The sequence below is a fragment of the Parasteatoda tepidariorum genome, chromosome 12 (genome assembly GCF_982258835.1).
Source record: "Parasteatoda tepidariorum strain Cologne lab strain chromosome 12, Ptep-v5.0, whole genome shotgun sequence".
Lineage (NCBI taxonomy): Eukaryota > Metazoa > Arthropoda > Arachnida > Araneae > Theridiidae > Parasteatoda > Parasteatoda tepidariorum.
In genome coordinates, this window is record NC_141766.1 from 2,484,057 (window position 1) to 2,505,633 (window position 21,577).

Consider the following 21,577-nt stretch of genomic DNA (forward strand, 5'->3'; position numbering starts at 1 on the left):
CCTCATTAGATAAACTCTCTTTCAAGCTCTAAAATTGTACCTGAAAAGCTTAAAATTATTAGTTCCTCTTTCCAAAATTTTTAAACTTTAATAGTTCATTTTAGAGTAGAGGAGATTCATTTCTGTTGTCCTTTCTTTACACAACTGTTGAAGGTCATTAAGTAAAAATCAAACAAAGCTTAATCCAGTTACTTGGGATGTGTTTTTTTAATAGTTATATTACTGCTTGAAAAATTCAAGATCATTTTTGAACATGGAGGCTTTTTAATGGCTACTAGGGTTGCCTGGTCTCTCATGGGAAATATTTTAAGTTATAAGATGATTGATGGATAACTTTAAAAACTGTTTAATTTCATAAAAGTTTCACTGTGCATTCAGAAAATAGAAATTATTAATTAGGATGCTAACTCTATTTTTGTTAGAATTATTTAGTAAATATCTTGCTGTCAAACATAATACAATATAAAGGTTTATTTTAGCATTTACTTAATTTCTATTATCATTCTTACATAGAGAGGGGAAAAAATGAAACATCAATATTATAAATTAACAAAATAATAAAATGAATTTGAATGAAAAATTATTGTACAAAAATGTATTGTAACAAATATGTAATATTACAAAAAAGAAAAAATCCAGAGTCTTCTTCAGTTAATTTGGATGAAAAGTGGTTCTACTGTATTCTAAATCTAGCTTTTTTATTTAAGCTTGTGCTAATTTTTCCAATGAAAAAAATATGTTTACCTCATAAATTTTAGGGGAAGATTTCTCAATTTCTGAAGCCACCCTGTATGAGCTCTAAGTGAAATGTGTAGATAAATAGTTTTTTTGCATATTTCAGATCATAAAACAAACGCTTCAGTGTGGTGGAACAGTTAGGTATCTAGGACCAAGAAGTGCTGCAGGCAGTACTCAGAATCCTTGTAGGGGATCTGCCCCAGAAGTAATTGACTTAAGTGATGATGATGAACCACGCAAAAATGCTTCTACAAACTCTTCAGAGAGCGACTCTGGTAGTATTGATCAAGAGAAAATTGATCTTCCTTCATTATTACCTGGAAAACAAATAACAATTAGAAAGTTATCGCCAAACTTACAAAATAGTTCCAAAGATAAGTGTGAAATTCCTCAAGTATTAACAAAAAATAAGCAAATAACCATTTTACCCATAAATCCTTCTATGCAACAAAATCGGCAAAAGCTTGCACCTCAACTTGCTCAACCTGTGCGAGTTCAGCAAATGCTACTGCAACCACAACAAGGAAAGAAAAAAACATTCCATAAGACATCAAAAATTCAGATGACTCCTATGTTTGGAGGAAAAGGTGTACGTCCTCATATAACAATTACTCAGCCTACAATTAGTTCACAGTCACCCAAAATTCGTCAATCAAGTGTTACTTTATCACAAAAGAATGTAGGAATTGAAGAAAATTCATTTGAGGAAAATGCAAATTCACCATCAAAACTATCTGATGCATGTAATCTTCACCAATCTCTACAAAGTCAGATGCCATCTTCAACTTCCCCTTTAGAAAATGTCTCTCAAATTCTTCAAAATAATAAAAATATTTCTATTTCTCTTTCAGAGCCTTCAAAAAATAGTACCAGCTCAGTGCCCGATCCAGCTGGGTCACTTTCAAATAAACTAAATCCTAATTTTCAAATTTCTTCTGTTCCAGAACAACTTAGTGTTTCTGAAATTTTGCCCCAAAAATCCAATCAATATCATATTAATACTTCAACATCTAATCTTCAACCGCATCTATCTCACAATGCCATGCATTCAACTCAGTCAGAATCTAAATCTTTGTTAACTAATAAATCTGAATTGTCAGTACAACCAATTAATATGCCTCAAACTGTATGCGATTCAAATCAATCACCTCAACAAAAAAGTTTTGCTGCATTGCAATCACCTTCCATTTTGTCTACAGGGACAACAAGTCAACAGAATTCTGATATTTCATTTCAACCTACATTAGGTCAACAAACCAGTGTTAATCCAGTAAATCAAAAGCAGCTTTCTGAACAGTCTTTACAATATAATCAACAAGATCATTCTTCCCCTCGCTTACCACAACATCAGTTTCATATGGCTTCTCAAAATCCACAAACTATGCCCCGTAAAAGAAAATCTAGTAATAAACAAGCATCTAAAAAAACTCAGCCGCAACTTGGACTGATGACACAAAGTCACTCTTTACAAACACAAGCTGACAGTTCTCAACAGTTTCATCATTCTCCAATAGCTGATCATCATTTACCTGAAAATCATTTTCCAAACTTTTCCCATCATGTTCCAAACTCTGACTTTCAAAGCTTCTCTAATTTTTCCCCACGCAAACCTCATATACAGCATCCTCAGCCATTACATCCTTTACAACATAGTCAAGACCCTACTTTACCCCCTCATTTGCAACATCTCTCACATTTATATTCTGTGCCACCCCATCTTGCTGGAAGTCCAATAACAGAAATGCAGCCTCCTAGGGCATGGCCACAACCCCCATTTCATCCATTCAGTCAGTCTTCCCCGTATTATAGCTCTGATCAAGAGAGTAGTCATTTTTCATTTCAATCATCCTTTCCTTCTGTAGCATCCAACCAATCAGAGTCCAGTGAAGATAAATCTCCTAGGATAAGTTCATCAGATGTGTGACAAGAGGAATGCTTGACACACGATACAGAAAGTTCTTATACTTCTGGTTTGTGTGTTTGCGTGTGATATTACGATAGCATTTTTTGCATCAACCGGAAGTTTGGGAAATTTTAACGATGGTGTGTTACACTTAAAAATAGCCAACAACATGTAAGGTTAAAACTTGGTAAGATCTTTTATAAAAGGAAATAAAGATTGCTATAAACGGGTTGCACACTTCATTTTCATTGTCTCCATGATCAAGAGATCAGTTGTACAAAATTGATTGTGTGTTGGTGGTATTTATTCACCTTTGATGCTGTGTTAGCCAGCATAACACATTTGTGAATATATGTGCATATACATTTAACGTAGCATAGAATCCTCATTATTGTTATTTGTCTCTTGTTTTTCTTCTAAATTTAATATAGACACTGTTTCTATTCAGCAATAATACTAAAATTAAGATTGTCTTGAGACAGAAGCAGTTGAGAAATTTGATTGTTAATATTAAATAATATGATTGCATAGTTATGTCCTCAAAATTTAAGTTGTGGTACAAATTCATTTATTTGAAACTTATTTTTTTAAAAATTGTATTGTTTTTTTATGATAAATATGTCTTTCTTACATTCATATTAACTTTAATTTTATTACCTTTTTGCTGTAGCTGTTATAAAGTATTTGTTTTAATTTAAACAAAGCTATTTGGAATGTGCTCTGCACTTATGTTTACTAAAAAATTAAAAAGATGTAGTACTAAGCTTGTTAAACAGCTGAAGTTTAGTTATATTTCTAAGTAACATATAGCAGTATAACTTAACTGCAGAAAATATTTTTATAGAATTATGATATTAAAACCAATATTTTTTTTCTTGAAAATTAGGTTTTACTATTATTGTTGCAATTTATGTATTACTATCAATGTAAAATGAAGAAATCAATCATATAAAACAATTGAGTCATTTTTCTTTCTCAATTAAAAAAATTGTCCTTGAAGAGATTAAGTTCTCAATAATAAAAATCAAAACATAAATTATTTGCTATAGCCTTGTTGAGATAACAAATAGAAAATTTAAAATGTATGGAATAATTTAATATTAGCAACTTATATTACCTAAACAGTTCTAAGCTTTTAAAAAAAATTTAATCCTTGTCACCAGAATATGCAGAAATTTATGAAATCAATATGTTTTAGATGAAGTTATTTCAATATATATTTATTTACTAAACATCAATTGAAATTCAATCAAATGTATTGATTTTCTGCACTCAGCCCATTGATTCTTTTAAAATAACAGATTTCATCATACAAAATTTTTAAAACATTTCGTCAATTTTATATTGATGAAAATTGAATATAAAGCTCTTTATGCAGTCTCAATTGAATTAAAACTAGACCTATAAACTGCAGTTGGTTCTAACTATTGAATACCTTAAAACTGAAACAAATACTTTAAAATACCGTAAGTGACAAACTATTTTTAGTTATTCTGTATTTATAATATTTCTATACTATTTTTTATTACTAATTTTATAAGTTGATATAGAATTCTACAAAGTGATTTATTTTCGGTTCCGTGTTTTGGTGTAGAAACAAAACTGTATGTTGAATAAATAACTGCTGAATGAATTTGCATTATTTTATTTCAAATTGTGTGCCAAGTAATATTGACATATTTAATATTTTTTTTTTACTTTTGATCTTAACTGGGTCTCCCTTTAGTGCTTGAGATTATGTATGTTAATTTAATTTATGAAAAAAAAATCTTAATCTCAGGAAATATATTGACAGCTGATTAATCTACTAATTTTTCCAACAAATACAATTTAACCTCTATATCACAAACTCAAAAAGAGGCTAAAAATTTTGTAATTTTTAAAAATTTGAAGGATCTAATTCATTAACATTTTAGTAAAAATAATAACTGTTAACAATTAAAAGTTTTCCAGGGCATCCTGTAAATGACATGTGAATTGAGAATTACATGCAAACAATTAATGTCTGTAAAGGTCGTATGCCGATGGGGGAGTTTCCCTCTTTTAAAATTTCTATTCTTGCGCCTTTAAACTGGTACATTACTTTATCTAAATTATCTTAATATTTTGTTTTCTTGTAACAATGTCAAAAATTGTATTCAAATCAGTTCAGAAACAACTGTTTTTATTGTAATTTGATTATTTTGTGACTAACTAAAGTGTTTGAAAGCAAGTTTTGACAATAATTATTTGAAAACTTAAAATTTTGAGTAAAATAAGATAATTTAGGGCAGTATCAGTTTCTTTTAAATAAGTTTGTTCTTCCTAATCGTATTAGGGGACTGATAAGACGAACCTCATCCATGAACGTACAGTTCTACTTTTTTAAGAATAGATGATATTAGCTATTTTTTTGTAACATTTTTATTTTTTAATTACATGTCCAAGAAATAATTCAGAAAACTATTAAAGAAAAATCTTCAAAATCGGTGTTCAAGGAAAAAAAACTTCTTTAAAATAAGGAGAGAAAAAATTGACAATAAAAAATATTTTATGAAATCAAGGGCTATCCAGATATTGATGCTACCAAATTTTTGGTTGAAAGAGGTTTTAATAATATTATCTGAGTAACAAATGTATGGGTAATTAAATTTTTTTTGTGAAATCAAAAAATTCTTTTTATACATTGATTTTTATATTGCTTTATTTTTTTTCTGCACATGAAATCAAGGACTGCCCAGAAATTATCGATGCTATCAAATTTTTAGTTGAAAGATGTTTTATTATTATCGAAATGTGTAGGTAATTCAGGTTTTTTGAAGAAATTGAAAAATTTGTGATATTGAGGTTTGACTGTGTTATTTTGTTTGGTTTTAAATAATGACACCCCTTCAAGTAAAGAAGCTGATATATGTGATTCCTCTCAGTTAGTTACATACAAATTTATGTTTGTGTATAAATGAATATTTAAAAATCATGTTTTTATTTTACTGCCATAAATATTGAAGGTCCAAAGGAAGATGTATGAAAAATTAGTGTCGGAGCATATTAAAAATCGTAACTGCATGTAGATATGTTGCTAACAGATTTAAAGTGTTAGAAACATGTTCTATGTACTTATAATTTTAATTTAGTTTATAGATATAGCCAAAAGTGCTAAGAAAGGGTTATAATGTTTTTATTCTTTTTACTCTCCCTATTTCATTATTTATAGTGTGTGTTCAGTTCTTTTTCAATTTTTTTTTTTTTTTAATTTTATTGATTCTATAATAAATAATCATCTTTCTTGCATAAATGATTTAGTTTTTGTAAACTCCAATTTTTTTTTAGCATAAACTTATTATTAACTGTATACTTATTATACTGTATTTATTAGCCTTTAAATTATGTATATCTTTTAAATTTTTTTTTTTAATGGGAAATGATTTTAGTATTAAGATAAAGGGTTTGAAAACAATATCATGAAGTAAAATTTCTTTTTTTAAAAAAAATATTTGGGAAATATATTTTAACTATTGTTTTTAAAATCAAGTTGGTTTTATATTTATTTTTTAATTGTATTTTAGGATATTATCTGACTTATTTCACAAGTTTTTTTCCTAAGATTTTAGATGAGTAACATTGAATAATGGATCAGTTTTATTTTATCAATCTGTGATGACATTATGAAGAAAAAGTTTCTCGTTGACATATACTTAATGTATATATTGAGTGTTTCATCATACTATATTTAGTTTTTCTGTATGATCAGTTGTATGATACAATATTGTAGTTAACTAGGAATATTTAAACATTTTTTTTTTTCTGAGCTGGATATTTTATGCTTTTACATGTTCTCATTATCTGTGATTTTTATTTTAAATAACTGTAAAAATGTAATTTATTTCAAAGCTTTAATTTTGTTTGGATAAGGTGGATTAGTTAAGGTAACAAACAAGTTTTCAGAACTGCTTATTATATTTACTTTATTTATTCACTTTTGGAATAAAGTGGCTTTATTCATCTTTTTCGCAGATTTTTGTTTTAAGAACTGCAAAGGAAAATTCAATTTAATTTAAAGTTTTAATTTTAATAGAATAATGGACATAATATTCAAAATTGTACATATCAAAAAAATGAATTTTGTTAACTCATGAAGATTATAAAATGACAAGACCAAAAAACTGCTTGTCAAATTATTTATTTATATATTTTTTAATGAAGGTCATTTTTATACTATTTTGACAGATTTATTTTAAAGCTTTAACTGTGTTTGAAGGGCTAACTTGCTTATTAAGTTTGCACTTATCTGTACATATTATTAAGAATGAATTTTTGTTGACTATAGAAGATAAGCAAATATCTTGAAAATCAGCTTCTTATTATTGGACTAACGTTTTAAACAGCTTTAAATATATAAATTATTTGTAAGTTAAAATTATTATTGAATTAGTAATAACTTAATTATTATGATTGTTTATTAATTATATTTGGAATAAATTTTTGTTCACTTGTAAAGAATGACTAATATTATTGCTTTTAAATAAGTTTTACTTAAAATTGTAAAGTTGTATGTGTTTCATTTTCGTTCTTTTATATACTGACAGACTTTAAAGATTAAAATTAACTATAATTATTCATGCATGGTTTAAAATCCTATAAATAAGTCTCCGTATAATTTTTTTTATGTACGAGGTATATCCACAAAGTAAGTTCCGTTTGGTTATATAAAAAAAACGTGTACAGATACAGAAAAAATATTTATTGTACGAAAATCTTCAACTGTGAAACTAATTTTCTACATAGCTGAAATTTTGTAGGCACTTGTCATAGCGTGGCACAAGTTTTTGTATGCCTTCTTCATAGAAGGTTACCGCCTGTGTTTTCAACCATGTGGTAACATGTTCTTTCAGCTCGTCATCATCGTTGAAGTGTTGACCACCAAGGAAAGATTTTAGGTGTAAAAAGAGATGAAAGTCGCTAGGAACGAGGTCTGGGCTGTACGGAGGATGATCAAACACATCCCAGTCAAATTCCTGTAGGAGTTCTTTTGTCACGTTCGCTGTGTGAGGTCGGGCACTATCGTGTAAAAAAGTAACACCTTTTGACAATAATCCTCTGCGCTTGTTCTGTATTGCGCGGCGCAATTTCTTAATGGTCTAGCAGTAAACATGTGCATTGATTGTTTAGCCTCGTGGTAAGAAATCAATCAGCAAAATGCCTTTTCTGTCCCAAAAAACGGTGCACATGAGTTCTCGAGGTGTCAAGACTTTCGTTGGGGATGAAGTGTGCCTCCATTCCATTGATTGCTGTTTAGTTTCTGGGGTGTCGTAAGATACCCAAGTTTCATCCCCCGTGACTATCCTAGAAAGGAAATCATCAGCGTCTTCATTGTAGCGTGTCAAAAACTGAAGTGCACTGCCCATCCGTTGTTTTTTGTGTTGTTCAGTAAGAATTTTTGGTACCCAACGTGAGCAGAGTTCTCGAAATTTCAGTTTTTCAGTAACAATTTCATGAATTAGTGATCGTGAGATTTGCGGAAATTCCGTAACGAGAGCACTAATTGTAAACTTACGGTTTTGCTTAAGCTTCTCTTCAACTGCGTGAACCAGTTCATCAGTAACCAAAGACGGGCGTCCACATCCTTCTTCATCATGGACTTGATGACATCCTTCATTGAACTGTCTGACCCATCTTCTAACCATTGAATCACTCATAGCAGTTAGTCCGTAAACCTCGCAGATTTGCTGATGAATTTCACATGGTTTAATTTTCTTTGCATTTAGAAAATGAATCACAGATCTGATTTCACAAGCGGCGACATTTTCAATTAAGGCTGACATCATAAAGAAGCACTACAAAGAACACATCGGCAGCAGCGATCTGAAAATGGCATACATTTCTTCTGCTTGAGTCAGAGTAACTGGCGCGTATGCTCGGAACTGCGACTGCAGCGCTGCCGCGGATAGAAATAGAAACAGAACTTACTCTGTGGATATACCTCGTATATTTTAATCAAAATAATATCAATTGAATTTTTTAGTATTTTCGTAACAATTAAAAGAAAATATTTTTGATCACGTTATTATTTGACTAATTAAAAAATTTGTGTTGCAAATTTATAAACATCTATTTCAAGAAATGAATTTTTGTTGACTAGTAAAGGAAAACCAATGATTGTTTCTTAATAAGATTGTTTTATTTTTACATTGTATAAGTTTACTTTTAATTTATGTAGCTTCACCAACTTGAAAAATAGAAATTATCTATGATTATACTTGTATCTCTAAATTCTTTTTAATATTAGTGGAATGTTTCGCTGTTTATGTATTAATTACGAAAAATATTATTTGTGATTTTGTATATTTTAATCAACAAAATAATAACTATAGATTTTTTTAATGCCTATGTATCTATTAAAAGAAAATATTATTTGGAATCACATTATTTATTCTATATCATAAAATTTTATTGAGCAATTCTAAAATTTTTTAACCAACATAGAGTGCTAGGCTGAAAAAATGCTATTCTAATGATGCAGAAAGTGTTTTTTGTAGTTTCAGTAAAGTGTTATGGTATGAAATATATTTTAAATAAAAAATTTTATTCTATCCCAGATTACACTTAAATTTAAGGAATTAGTGTGAAAATAGAATTTTTTTCTACGTAAGAAACATTTTTTTTAAAAATTGTGTTATTTTGATAGAGTGAAGGAGAAGTCTTACTCTAAAACGACCTGTTTTACCGATCAAACAGTATCTTCAATTTTTGCATTGTACGTGAAGTCCTTCAAAGATTGAAAAAATTAAATATTTTCATATGCTGTAAAAATGTATCAAACATGTAAAATAAATGTGTTCAAGAGTGTTTAGAAGCGTATTCAGTTCTATTTAATTGCAAATTGTATTGCATTGTACAAATATCTTTGTTTTGGGGGAAGGAAATTTGTTATTAGTCAAATTGTTACAAAGATTTTATCTGTAAAAGTACTATTTTAGACTGAGCACTGTCAGACATGTAGGTAAGGTATAAGAAAAAATGGTACTTTTTATAACTGATAAAAAAAAATCAACTTATAGTTAAAACAATTTTTAGCACAACTCAATGCAACTTTAAATAGTTCTGTTAGTTTTTTTTTTTACAACCACAGAAATAATTCTTTTTCTCCAAGAATTAGAGCATTTGATATTCTATGCTAAATATGAAGATATTTTTTTGAGCAGAAAAATATTTTTTATGTTTCTTATAGGGTCACAAAGCCTTTGTTTCTTATTTAGAATAAAAAGTGTTAATTTTTTATTTAAATTCCTAAAATTCAAGTGTATTGCTGGAGCAGAAGATATTTTCTGATTTTAAAAATGGTTAATGCTACTTTTATTGAACCCATAAAGAGCGCTTTCTACATTATAAGAAAAACAAGAAAAGTTTTTTTTGTCCCAATCTAATCCACTGTGTGTAATTAACTGTTTTTTTCTTACTAAAATGCTTATTGGGTATTGCCTAATTTTACTTTAAATACAGTAGATATTACGAAAATTAACAATTTTATAGATTATATTGCCTACGATAATTTCGTTGACCTTTGATTATTCATTCATTTAATCACCAGGAAAAATGTTCTTTGCACATACTTGCTTCAAATTTCCAACTCGTCTGAAGCCTACTTTTTTCTAACTTACCTCCCCAAGAAAATTTATTAAATCACTTGATATTTTTTGAGGCATTTTTATTTTCAGATTGCACCTCTTTCTGTTCTTTTCATCTACAAATTTAATTGTAAAAAAATTAAAGACATCATTGCAAATAAGCAGACTTCTGATACTGATCGCAAAGAGACAAGGAAACAAAATAATCCAATGCAGTTTGATGTTTTTAATCAATTATATATTTGTCATCAATTATTTTTTAATATTACTTGTTAAATACACATGATCTGTCCAAAGCGTATTCAACCGTAATTTTTATTGACAATTTAAACACAGTTTGAATTGCAGGGCGTAGCAATTATAAGAAGGTGTAATGTAGTGTGTACTAGGTTTTGTTTTTAACCATAACACCTCTAATTGATGCCACAAAAGGACAGAAAGAGTTGAACAATGTTACATCCGGTTTCAATAAATTACAGGTATTCATACCGATTTATATTAAATATAGTTGATCTGAGTGTTAGATGTTTTATTCTTGAATACAATGAGGTGGTCAGAGCAAATGTCGTATATCAGTTACTTTTTTAAATCATATTGCTATAGAATTAACATAATTGCTATATAGTGAGAAAAAAATCCTGCATTAATAATTTTAAAAAAAAGTGTGAAAAGTAATTTATTATTTCAGGAGTTGGAAGATTAATATTTGTTTTATTGATTTATAACATTTGTTTATATAGAAAAAATTTTTTATTGATTTTTCTGCATGTATTCTTTTGGGGGGATAAGTAAATCATAAGTTTGAGTCCCCTTACCATTAAGACCAACTGTGATTTCCTCTTCATGTAATCTAAATATAGATAAGTACTTAAAAATCTTTCTCCATAAGCACTGGGTATACTTGACCCAGGAGTTAAGTCTTCTGGGTTGGGCTTTACACAGCAAAACTACAGAGTTTAATATTAAAGTTCTCTATTCCCCTGTATGGAATGGCTATTCAATGCTGGTAATAAGATAAAATATTACAATTAGTCACTTTTTATTATGATTTTATTTTATTTATTTGAATTGTGTAGGGAAAAATGTAAACCTTATCACTACAAAATAGCTATAATTCTTTTTCTCTTTCATATATCTTGTTGACGAAATAAAGGAATTGGATAAAAGTTTGGTTTAACATTTAAATTATATATATTAGCATGCAAAGTGGGTTTAACAGTGTTTTGAACAAATAGTTGTGAAAAAAAAGTAATTAACAGCGATTAAATTAAAGAGTTAAGAAAAAGAACTGAAAAAATTAATAATTGTGCAGGGGCATCATGCTCCCCATTTAAAGAGAGGAAAGTTTTCTGGGTAAAAAATATTTCTTTCAATTTATTTAATAAAGTAAATTTTTTCTCTCCTTATTGATTGCATAGGATAAAGAAGTATGGTTTTTATTATCTTTTATTTTTTTTGTTAAAAAAATAATCCTTTTTTTATAGCTCTGTATGAGAATTACAAGTGTTAGCATGCCTAGTGACGTTTTCAAATGTTAAAGAAAACAACAACAAAAAATTCTCTTTTATTATGTGACGGAGGAAAAAATCAATATTTTAGTAATTTAAAAAAAATTATCAAAGCAGCCTATCCTTCCATTACAAAATAAAATTAAAGTTTGAGCCAAGTTAAGATAAATTATAAAGACTCTTATCTATCTTTTTTGAATTTGATACATCAAATTCATCAGTTATATTTTTAATTCAAACTGACAAGGAGTCAGTTGCAGTGAGAAAGCCAGATTAGTTATTGATTTTTTTTTCTTCATGTTATTTTAACTTGCTTGCCTCCATGTCTCCGGCTTTCTTACATGCAACATTGTTAGTTTTGGTTGCCAATTATTAGAACTAGGTAAATTTTATAGAAGGCTTAGCCTTCCTTATTAAGGCTTTACTATGATATAATTGTCATGAATTTTATATCCTATTTACTTTTGGAGATCTTGTACATGATGTGCCTCCTAAAACATTTAATGATAATGAAATCCTGCTTCTATTTTGTTTTTGTATTGAAACGTGCATCACATCTATTATTCGATTAAAGCTTAAGTATGTGTAATTAATATATTTAATCTTTACTGTTAATATTTATATTGAATGTTGTGTGCGTTTCCTTTGGCTTATTTTATTAAGATGTTTCAAACTAATTATTCTAATATTTAAACATACAAATTTAACAACTTGTCCATTTTTCTTGAGCTTTTAGTTGTGGATATCAATATTAAGCAAATTTAAGTTTCTAAATTTTGTTTCAGATAGCTTATGTAAGCAATTTCAATTTTCTTAATACAATATTAAATTATTACTCTTAAACTAGGGGGTCTTTTTGACTTTTAATTGTCTTATACTAGCAACAGTTTAGAAGTTAATTTAACAATTTATTCATATGAGTATTTAATGTACTTTCTGTTATGTTTAATGTTTGTATTAAATTTATAGTTTGAGAAGGGTGATTGCAACTTAATTTATCAGTTCTCTCTCTCCTCTTAATATATACAGAATATTTTTGTTTTTCTGACAGCTAAAAATCTAGGAAAAAGATTTTTTTTTTTTTTTTTAAATTTGATTTCCCTGCACTCATTATTCTGGATCTCCATTTTATTTTCTACTTTTAAATGAAGAGCGCTTTTAATAAAGCAAAATTTTTTGATCCAATGATTCACAAAAGTTAGTATGCACCAGCATTATATTCCTTTAAAAACAATCATTTCACAAGGAAAATTTTAATATTGTTAAGGTGAAGCTTTCAAAAATTCTATCTGTTTCAATTTAAAATTTGTACAGACTACTACTTCTATTAGAAGTTAATAATTTGGCACTTTTTTTTAACTATAGCAGTTTAATAATGAATTAGTCAATGAGGAATAAGATACTTATAATTACAAATGTATCTAAAATAAAAAGCAAAGTTAATGAAATGTCTTTAATATATGTGTGTGTTTTATAATTTTAAGGTACGCGTGTGTTATATAATTTAAATATATATGTGTATAAATATATATAATTTTTAATTTCCTGTTATTAGAGCTGTCTCGAGACTTTGCAGGGCCAATGGGTGAAACATTTAAATATCCTCTTTCTCACTGTCTATTTTCAACCTAAAATATAAATTTTTTTATTTATAAGTTTTTGTTTTAAGTCATTTTTTTTAAAAGTTTATACTATTAGTGGTTTATCAGGCACCAGACCCTTAGAAAGAGAAGTGAAGAATTTTGTATTTAAGGGTCCTACTTTAATTATTTAAAAATATTCAAATATACTTCATTTTCTAATTATTGCTTTAATTTCTATGAAAAATCAGCCCTTATAAATATGAAGGCTATATACCTGGGTTCTCTAGCATAGTGCGTAGCATTTTTAAAAAGTGCTTAATTTTCTTTCTTTCCAAAATTATTTTTTTAAAAATTTTAACAAAACAACTTTTTCCTTTCCATGTTGATTGTCATTTTGAATTATGGAAAAAACATGATTTTTCATAATTATCCATTTAACATTTTAACTAATCATTCAACCATAATCCATTCTGGCATGGTGCCATCAGTATCGTTTGAATGTGCCATCATTCTACTAGTATCTCGCAGGTATACATGTGCTTGCACTATACTAGATTCAGTGGGAAGGATTCTTGCACTCACATATCTTACTCTGCTTTATTTCGCGTGAGATTTTAGGCTTCATCTCCCATGCTCTGAAATAGAAACAAAAATCTCGAATCTTTGCTGATCATGGGTACCTACTAAACACTGCCAATTTTTTCTCTGAATAGAAAAGGAAATTTTTATTTTTCTTTCTTGTTAATTTTTTCGCTAGTGAAGTGCCATCGTTTTTGTCACAGGTAAGCTGATGACATTTTTGCTGTGTTCTATTTATGGAGCTGGACCACGACTAGACTTCTCGATCCTATATTAAAACCTTTCGTCTCTCTTTTGTTTATTTGATTTAATAAAGATAAAAATTGAGATTTTGCACTTGAGGGACCATCTTCTAATTATATATGAAATATTTTAGGTTTATATTGAAATCTTATTTTACTGGATGTATTATTTGAATTTCTGTTACTCTCTAGTTTTTTTATGAAAAAAAATATTTTCATCTGTTATATGAATTTATAAAAGGTTTGCTTTGTTCTCTACACTTCTTTATCATTTTAGTGTGAACAATAATATTAATCTTGTAAATGTTTTTGTTGGGTATGCATTCATGAATAAATTTTATTTAAATCTTAAGAATACACCCATAACTTTTTCAAATTAAATTTTAACTAATTGTAACTCTGAAATTATCTATTTTCACATGATTGAATAAAATATTAATTTAAAAAATAGAATGAGTAAATCTATATTGAATACATGTAAAAGAGTGCATAAAATATTTTTATGGTGGCTAATAAAATCAAGAATGGAGTTCTTTGCCAAAAACTATTATCATTATGTAAAGTCTTTGGAAATGTTTTTGCATTTTGATAAGTTTATGCAGTTATGTTTATTAGTGTACAGGTCCTATTTTTTTAAGTGCTAAAATTTATTTTTTGTTGAAAAATTTGGCTGTTTGTTGAATCCCCTTCCTGGAAATGCGAACCCCTAGGCAAATGCCCTGTTTGTCCCTAAGACTGCTCTGTCTGCTATTCAAAATTATACGAAGTTGGTAATTGTTTCAGCAAAATATAGCCTTATTAATAGCACAATATCTGAAAGCTTACATAATGGCCTTTCAAAATACATTCTTGAAGGGAAACACTGAAGATATCAAAAATTGAATATTTTTAATAATGTAGTCAAAATAATTATTGCACTGGCATTTTAAAAGGTGTACTACATATACATACATATTTGCTTTAAACAGTGTCAATATCTTTGATTCTTCATTTTATTTAACATTTTCCTAAAACTTTTGTTTCATTCTCTTCAGATGCTGTAACCTCTTTAATATCTCAAAATCTTCCCATACTGAAATATTATTGTCCACAGGCACAACCTTCATCTTAATTATTTCATGAATAAATAATAATAAGCAAGTTCTTTCCAATCTTATGGGCGCATATTTTCCTCCATTATTCGTACAGGTCTCTGCTTCTTTAGGAATGAGTAATTTAGGTAATTTTAACTTCATTTCAAATATGGCTATTTATTTCTTAATTGGGCTTCAAGATTTTTTTTTATAAAATTATTCAAGAGAAGTCTTTCAAAACAGGAGTTCGAAAAAAAGAACATTTAAAAAAATTTTGGTGATTAAAATGATATTTCGTGAAATCAAGGATCACAAGAAAATGTGTTGGACTGAAAAAAAAAAAAAATTTTTTTTTCTATTATAAGCCTAGAGGATTCAGAAATTTTTGTGATATTGAGAAGTTCATGACATCAAAGTTTGACTATATCTTAACAATTTTAAAATATTCCAGTGAAAATGCTGTTTTCACAAGAATGTATTGAAGGGTATTAACTTTTGTTACTCATTGTACATAAACCCACTGATATTTGGCTGTTTTTAATTACAATGTAATCATTTTATTAAGCCAACATTCTGCATTTAAGACTAAAATTTTTTATGTGTGGTAAATGTGCATATTTTTTCAATATTTTTCTGTCAAATAACTTCTAATCTATTATTATAAAAATTATGAAAGTGGTTGTATTTTAACCAAATTTGCTTTTTTTTTTTATTTGCAGTCTAACCAAAGTTACAATAATACTATCAACAGTCCTACCAGATATACATTTTTATCTGCAACTGTACATTATTATACAACAAAACTTAATCATTACTCATCTAAAGGTTGCGATAAATAATACAATGTATACACAATTTCTCTTATGTGTACAATTTGGTTCAAATTAATTATTCACGTATTTTAAATCAAAATATTTATTCATCTTTTAGTAATAAAACCTGTATTTTACTTTATTGTTTCCCCAAATTATAAAATAGAAATTCTGCGATTTTTAACTTACTATTAAAAGATTATATTTAGAGCAAGTGAAAATGAAAGTAAATGAAATTTATTTAGTTTAGACTATCTTGTAAATATATCCAAAAAAAAAACTATTATTATTATTATTTAACCTCTGTGTGTAAATACGACTGTATACTCAGGTTGCTAAAATATAAAACTGTTAAACTTTTGTATTTTATGTAGAGACAACTTTTGATTATATTTTTGCTGAGTTCTCCCCTTAAATTATTTTTGTATATGGGACCATTTTGTTGAATTATGGCTTGTAAATAATGTATTTATAGTTTATGTTTAATTTTGTTTACTTCTTGTAAATAAAATGTCCACTTGTTGTCTAGTAATTATGAATTATTTATTTAATGTGTTACATTTTATTTTTTAAAAAATAAATTTGTTTTGCTTTCATGAAAAATTATGGGTTCGAATAAAAGATAGTATAATATATACATATGTAATGCATCCTCTCGCATTTACTGCATAACTTTCGAGCCTAGTTTTTTATTTAATCATAATAGGTGAAAGTTAATTTTCTAACGGTTCTTCTGATTACTAAATTGCAATCATTTTTTGAAAGGATAAATCCATACTTTTTATGAATCATTTATTGAGAAAAATAGTTAAGAAAAATCTATTTACAAATTATGTACCAGGAGCAGAGCTTCTGGACACAAGTTTACAGTACCATTTCCAAAAGATAAATGCGCATTTTTTTACGTGTACCATATAATTATTCGTTCATGTCATGTGATCTATAATATCCAGACTTCTTTGTTAGAATTGGCGCCACAAGATAATATAATTCTTGCTTTTAATGGGAATTCGGCTTCATTAAGATATTTTATTGCGCAGTGTGAACTTATTTTATAAAAAAAAAATTTCATCGCTATTCAGTGAAACTTAATACACGCAAAGAGCTTAGTTACTTATAAGAAAGAGATAATTGATGTTCTCATCAATCAGGAAAGCTTGTCTGCGAATAAAATATAATTATTTTTAAGTTTAGTTTCAAGATCCTTTTAATTTTATTAAGCAAATATTTTAGATGTTACATATGTATATACACAGTGGCCAAATTACTGGGTTGTTCGGAAAGTAATTTCGTTTTTTTGGGGGGTGAAATGAAAGACAATTTTTGTATAATGAATAAATATTCTATTAAATAATATATTGGCCATTCTGGTCCTACACCTTTTGCCATCTTTCTGATAGTAGCATGATTCCACGCTCATGAAAGTTTTGGTCTTGGCTGGCGAAAAACTGATCCAGGTGATTTTTGACCTCTTCATTTGAAGTGAAGGTTTTACAGTCCAAAACATTTTGCAGTGACCGAAGCAAATAATAATCCGAAGGCGCCAGATCTGGAGAATATGGTGGGTGTGGCAGTGTATCCCATTCAAGTTGTAAAAGCTTTTGGCGAGTGACCAAACTTCTATGAGGTCTCTCATCTTGGTGGAACACTATACCTTTTCTGTTGAAGTGCCATAATTCAGTTTGTCCAGCTGACGACAGTAGACTTCCGAATTAATTGTTGTGTTATCCGGTAAAAGCTCAAAAAAAAAAACATTTCTTTAAAATCCCTCCAAACAGACAGCATCACTTTTTTTTATGGATATTGGCTTTCGAAATGCTTCGAGTCGGTTCATCTTTTTTGCTATATGATCTCTTGCGTTTGACATCGTTATAGACAACCAATTTTTCGTCCCCAGTAATGATGTGCTTCAAAAATGAATCATTTTCGTGACGTTTGAGAAGCGAATCTCAAATGCCAACGCGAAGACACAAATTTCTCACCGTGAGAACATGGGGATCGCATATTTCGAGGTTAAACCCAGGCCTTTCAAGTGGTCATAAGCAGTTGAATTCGATATATTTAACCTCTCACCAATCTCGTGTTGTTATTCGCCGATTTGCATCAACTAATGCCTTTATCAGCTTCAACTGGCCTTCCAGACCGTAGTGCATCTTCATCAAAATTGCCGGATCGGAATTTTGCAAACCAGTCTCTGCACTAACGTGCTGTGTACACATATCGGTTAATTTCTTTCTGGCATGAACATCATTTTTACTTTTTCTACAGTAAAATATGACGAAAATGCTGCTTATTGCTCTCCATATTTTAAAGGGCACCAACCAAAAACTACTGCGCAGAATTAATTGAACTTTAATTAATTGAACTCTCAAAACCTAATGATAAGCTGCTTAAGTGTGAAGTTTGGTTCGAAAAAATACAATTAAATCCCCAGGTAGCAAAATGATATTAGCTAACATTAGAGAGATACAATATAATACTGCCGTGCTGGAAATCTCTAGACTCCTGAATCCTATCTTATAATATTAGAGATAATATATAACATTAAACAGTGTTCAATCTAACATTAGAACTTTTAAAATTATAATCTATTTCAGTACTTTTGGTCCAGCGCCACCTTTTTATGAAAGGGCATCCCATATTATTAATAAATAAACATTTATTTATAAAAGAAAATAAATTAAATTTTATGCCAAAAAGCGCAAGAAAATATTTGTGGAAGTAAATTCTGTTCACGAATGATAGAACTGGGAAAAACTTTTTCAATTGTTGAGTTGTAACATCTTCACGTTTGTTTATGACGTCATATTGTTCGAGCTTGGCAGCTTTCTTTTCAACTACTTAAGGTATTTATAATTTAGTAATTATTAGTAAAATTTATAAATTTCAATAATAGTTACATGAAACGTTAAAGAAGTATTGTAAGTAACGTCGCACGTAGTAGTTGACTTCTGTGTTAAAACTTATTATCTAGCTATAAATAATAAGTACTGTAATTTGTTCTGAATATGCTTGTAAAACGACGTTCGCTTAGTAATTCGTCTGTGACAAAGTTTTTCAGCAACAATGAAAAAGATTAATTGTCTGTAAACAAATTAGCCAAGTTAAAACTATTAGAAAAGTAATAATCTGCTTAGCTCAGTCAAAACCATTACATTCTAGAATGTTTAAAGTTTAATACAAACAATATTGTTACCGTATTAAAATTTCATGTCTAAAATATTGTAAAACCGAGAATTAAACATTTTTTTAAAAATTTCTTGGGGGATATTTCAGTATCTTGATCTACAATCGCCGAAGTGCCAAATAGATTTTAAACTTGCAAATATTTTTTAAAAATTTTTTTTAAATATTTGCCCGGGATTATACCTTTCGAGTTTGTCCCTTTCTGTGATGTTTTTTTATAGTTTAATAAATAATAATTATTATTATTATAATTAGTCTAATAAATAATTATTGTTTAATAAATTTTTTAAATAAATATCTATTAGAAATAATATGTGACTGTTAAAATTTAATTAAACAATAAAAACATAAATATGTGACAAAATTTAGGTATGCATACCGACTTTTAAAGAATGTTATGTAAAAATATTTGGGGGGAGGGACAAAATATATTTAATATGTATATATTACAACTTTGAAATATGTGAATTGTTAAAGAATTCTCATAGTATCTTTTTACATTAACGATTTTTAAAATAAGCAATTATTTATTTAATACTTTTCGGCACTCTTTTTGTTGACTTGCCACATAGCGAGTAGTTATTTTCAGGTCTTATTAAAGGGTTTTGCAATTTGAATTCTTTTTTTTAAAAAAATATGTGATAGTTTGCTTGGGAGTGTTCATGAGCTAATTTTATTTAGTTATTCTCCTTCCCACTGTGTTATTTTTTGTGTGGCACTAATGAAATTTTTTTGACTCTGGTATAGATACCGGAATTTACCCATTGAATTTCATTGTAAAGGATATTATAATTTCTTAAAAACATTTTCAAATTAAATAATTAAAGTTTCAAATAAATATTCAATGTTTAATAGTTTTAAATTGGTTTTTCATTGTAAAATCTAATTTATTTTCTTTTTAAATTTCATTATAGCTTTTGATCTTCGAGAAAATCTACTATAAAGAAGCTTCTTGGAGCTGATTCAATTTTGCGACGAACTGTTTGATACTCTGATGGAAAGCTGGGATCCTTCGTTCGATCCTTACTGCGAATGATTTAATCAGTGGGGATAATCAACAAGGACCACTTTAAATCTGCTGTGGCAGAAAGTCCTTATGTTGAAGAAAGATGTTGAAGTTTGAAAGAAAAGTGAAATCTGTAAGGTTCATCCCTGTTTTTTGTGGCGCATACATTACTGTTGATGAATTTTTTCATAAAAGCATTTAATGACTGCTTGGAAATATATTTTCAAGTAAATAAAGACTTACAATTGAAATAGTAAACTAAAACTGTATCAAACTAAAACTGTATCAAACGTTAGTTTTAAACTATGAAGGTAATGTATTGCATTTACAATTGGATGAAATTTATTTTACAGTGCGTTTTGTTTTTAAATAAAATTATTATGCTGTGAAATAGTTGTTTGTTATGGATTTTTTTTCTTAATTACTGTAGTGTGTAATTTTGTTTTACAACTTTGTCAACAACAACGATCTTCAACATTTAAAAAAAATTTGATTTGTCAGGTATAATATTTGCATTGATAAAATTTCATAAAATATGACGTTAAAAAATATTTTTAGTCGATAGTGTTTAAGTATCATGAAAGCAGTTGAATATATTTAAGATTTGGTTATTTTTTATCTTTCGGTATGATATCGGAAGCAATTTTCTTTTAACGCTAATTTTATAGTCTAGCTCAAACTCGTGAGGATTTTTATTATCAACATTGTCTTTATTATTTTAATTTTGGAAATTTTCGCATAATTATTCATTTGAAATTTGAGACAAAAAGTTTATGCTTTTTTATTTTTATCATGTTTAAAATAATATAATTGTAAAATAATTATAATCGTAAAAAGTTCTTTTAACTGAATAACATTTACATTATGATAAAAATTCCTAATCAATCTAGGAAAGAATATTGCTTAAACTTTCATTCGAAAGGTTTAGTATATTCTCTGTGAAAGCATGTGCGATTGCATCTTCTTTTTTTAAAAAGTCCCATTTGAGATATTTACCTATAATGTCATGTATGTTTTCACCATGTTCGTAATGCATAAACTCTTATCAGCAAAATGCAAACAATGAAATTGATTGATTTTAAAGAAAGATTTTGGGATAACAAGGTTTTTTAAAAGTAACTGCTGGTAGCCAAAATTGGATCTATACAGAAGGCAACTTATAGTAAAAAAATATGCTATGCTTTTTTGTCTCATTCTTGCATGCAATTAAATGTTTGTGCAAATTTAATTCAGATAAAATGCAATATTTACTACTTTTTTTTGGTTTTGACATTTAAATGTTATCATTAAGCAAATATCAACACATAGTACCTTTAACTAATTATTGAATTGTTAAAAATTTC

At 28.1% G+C, this 21,577-nt stretch overlaps 1 protein-coding gene across 5 annotated transcripts in view; it reads left to right on the top strand.

Moving 5' to 3' along the window:
- LOC107437471 (uncharacterized) overlaps nucleotides 1–20,625 on the top strand; it is a 181,299-nt gene extending 160,674 nt beyond the window's left edge. For 4 of the 5 annotated variants that reach the window (XM_087155767.1, XM_087155769.1, XM_087155768.1 and 1 more), the window contains exon 23: nucleotides 842–4,274. In XM_087155767.1, the coding sequence (XP_087011893.1) occupies nucleotides 842–2,662 (1,821 nt within the window). In that variant the 3' untranslated portion in view covers nucleotides 2,663–4,274. Of the gene's footprint in view, nucleotides 1–841; nucleotides 4,275–20,142 lie in introns of those variants that run through there. The other variant, XM_087155771.1, reaches the window with a different exon arrangement.
- The last annotated feature ends 952 nt before the right edge of the window (nucleotides 20,626–21,577 follow it).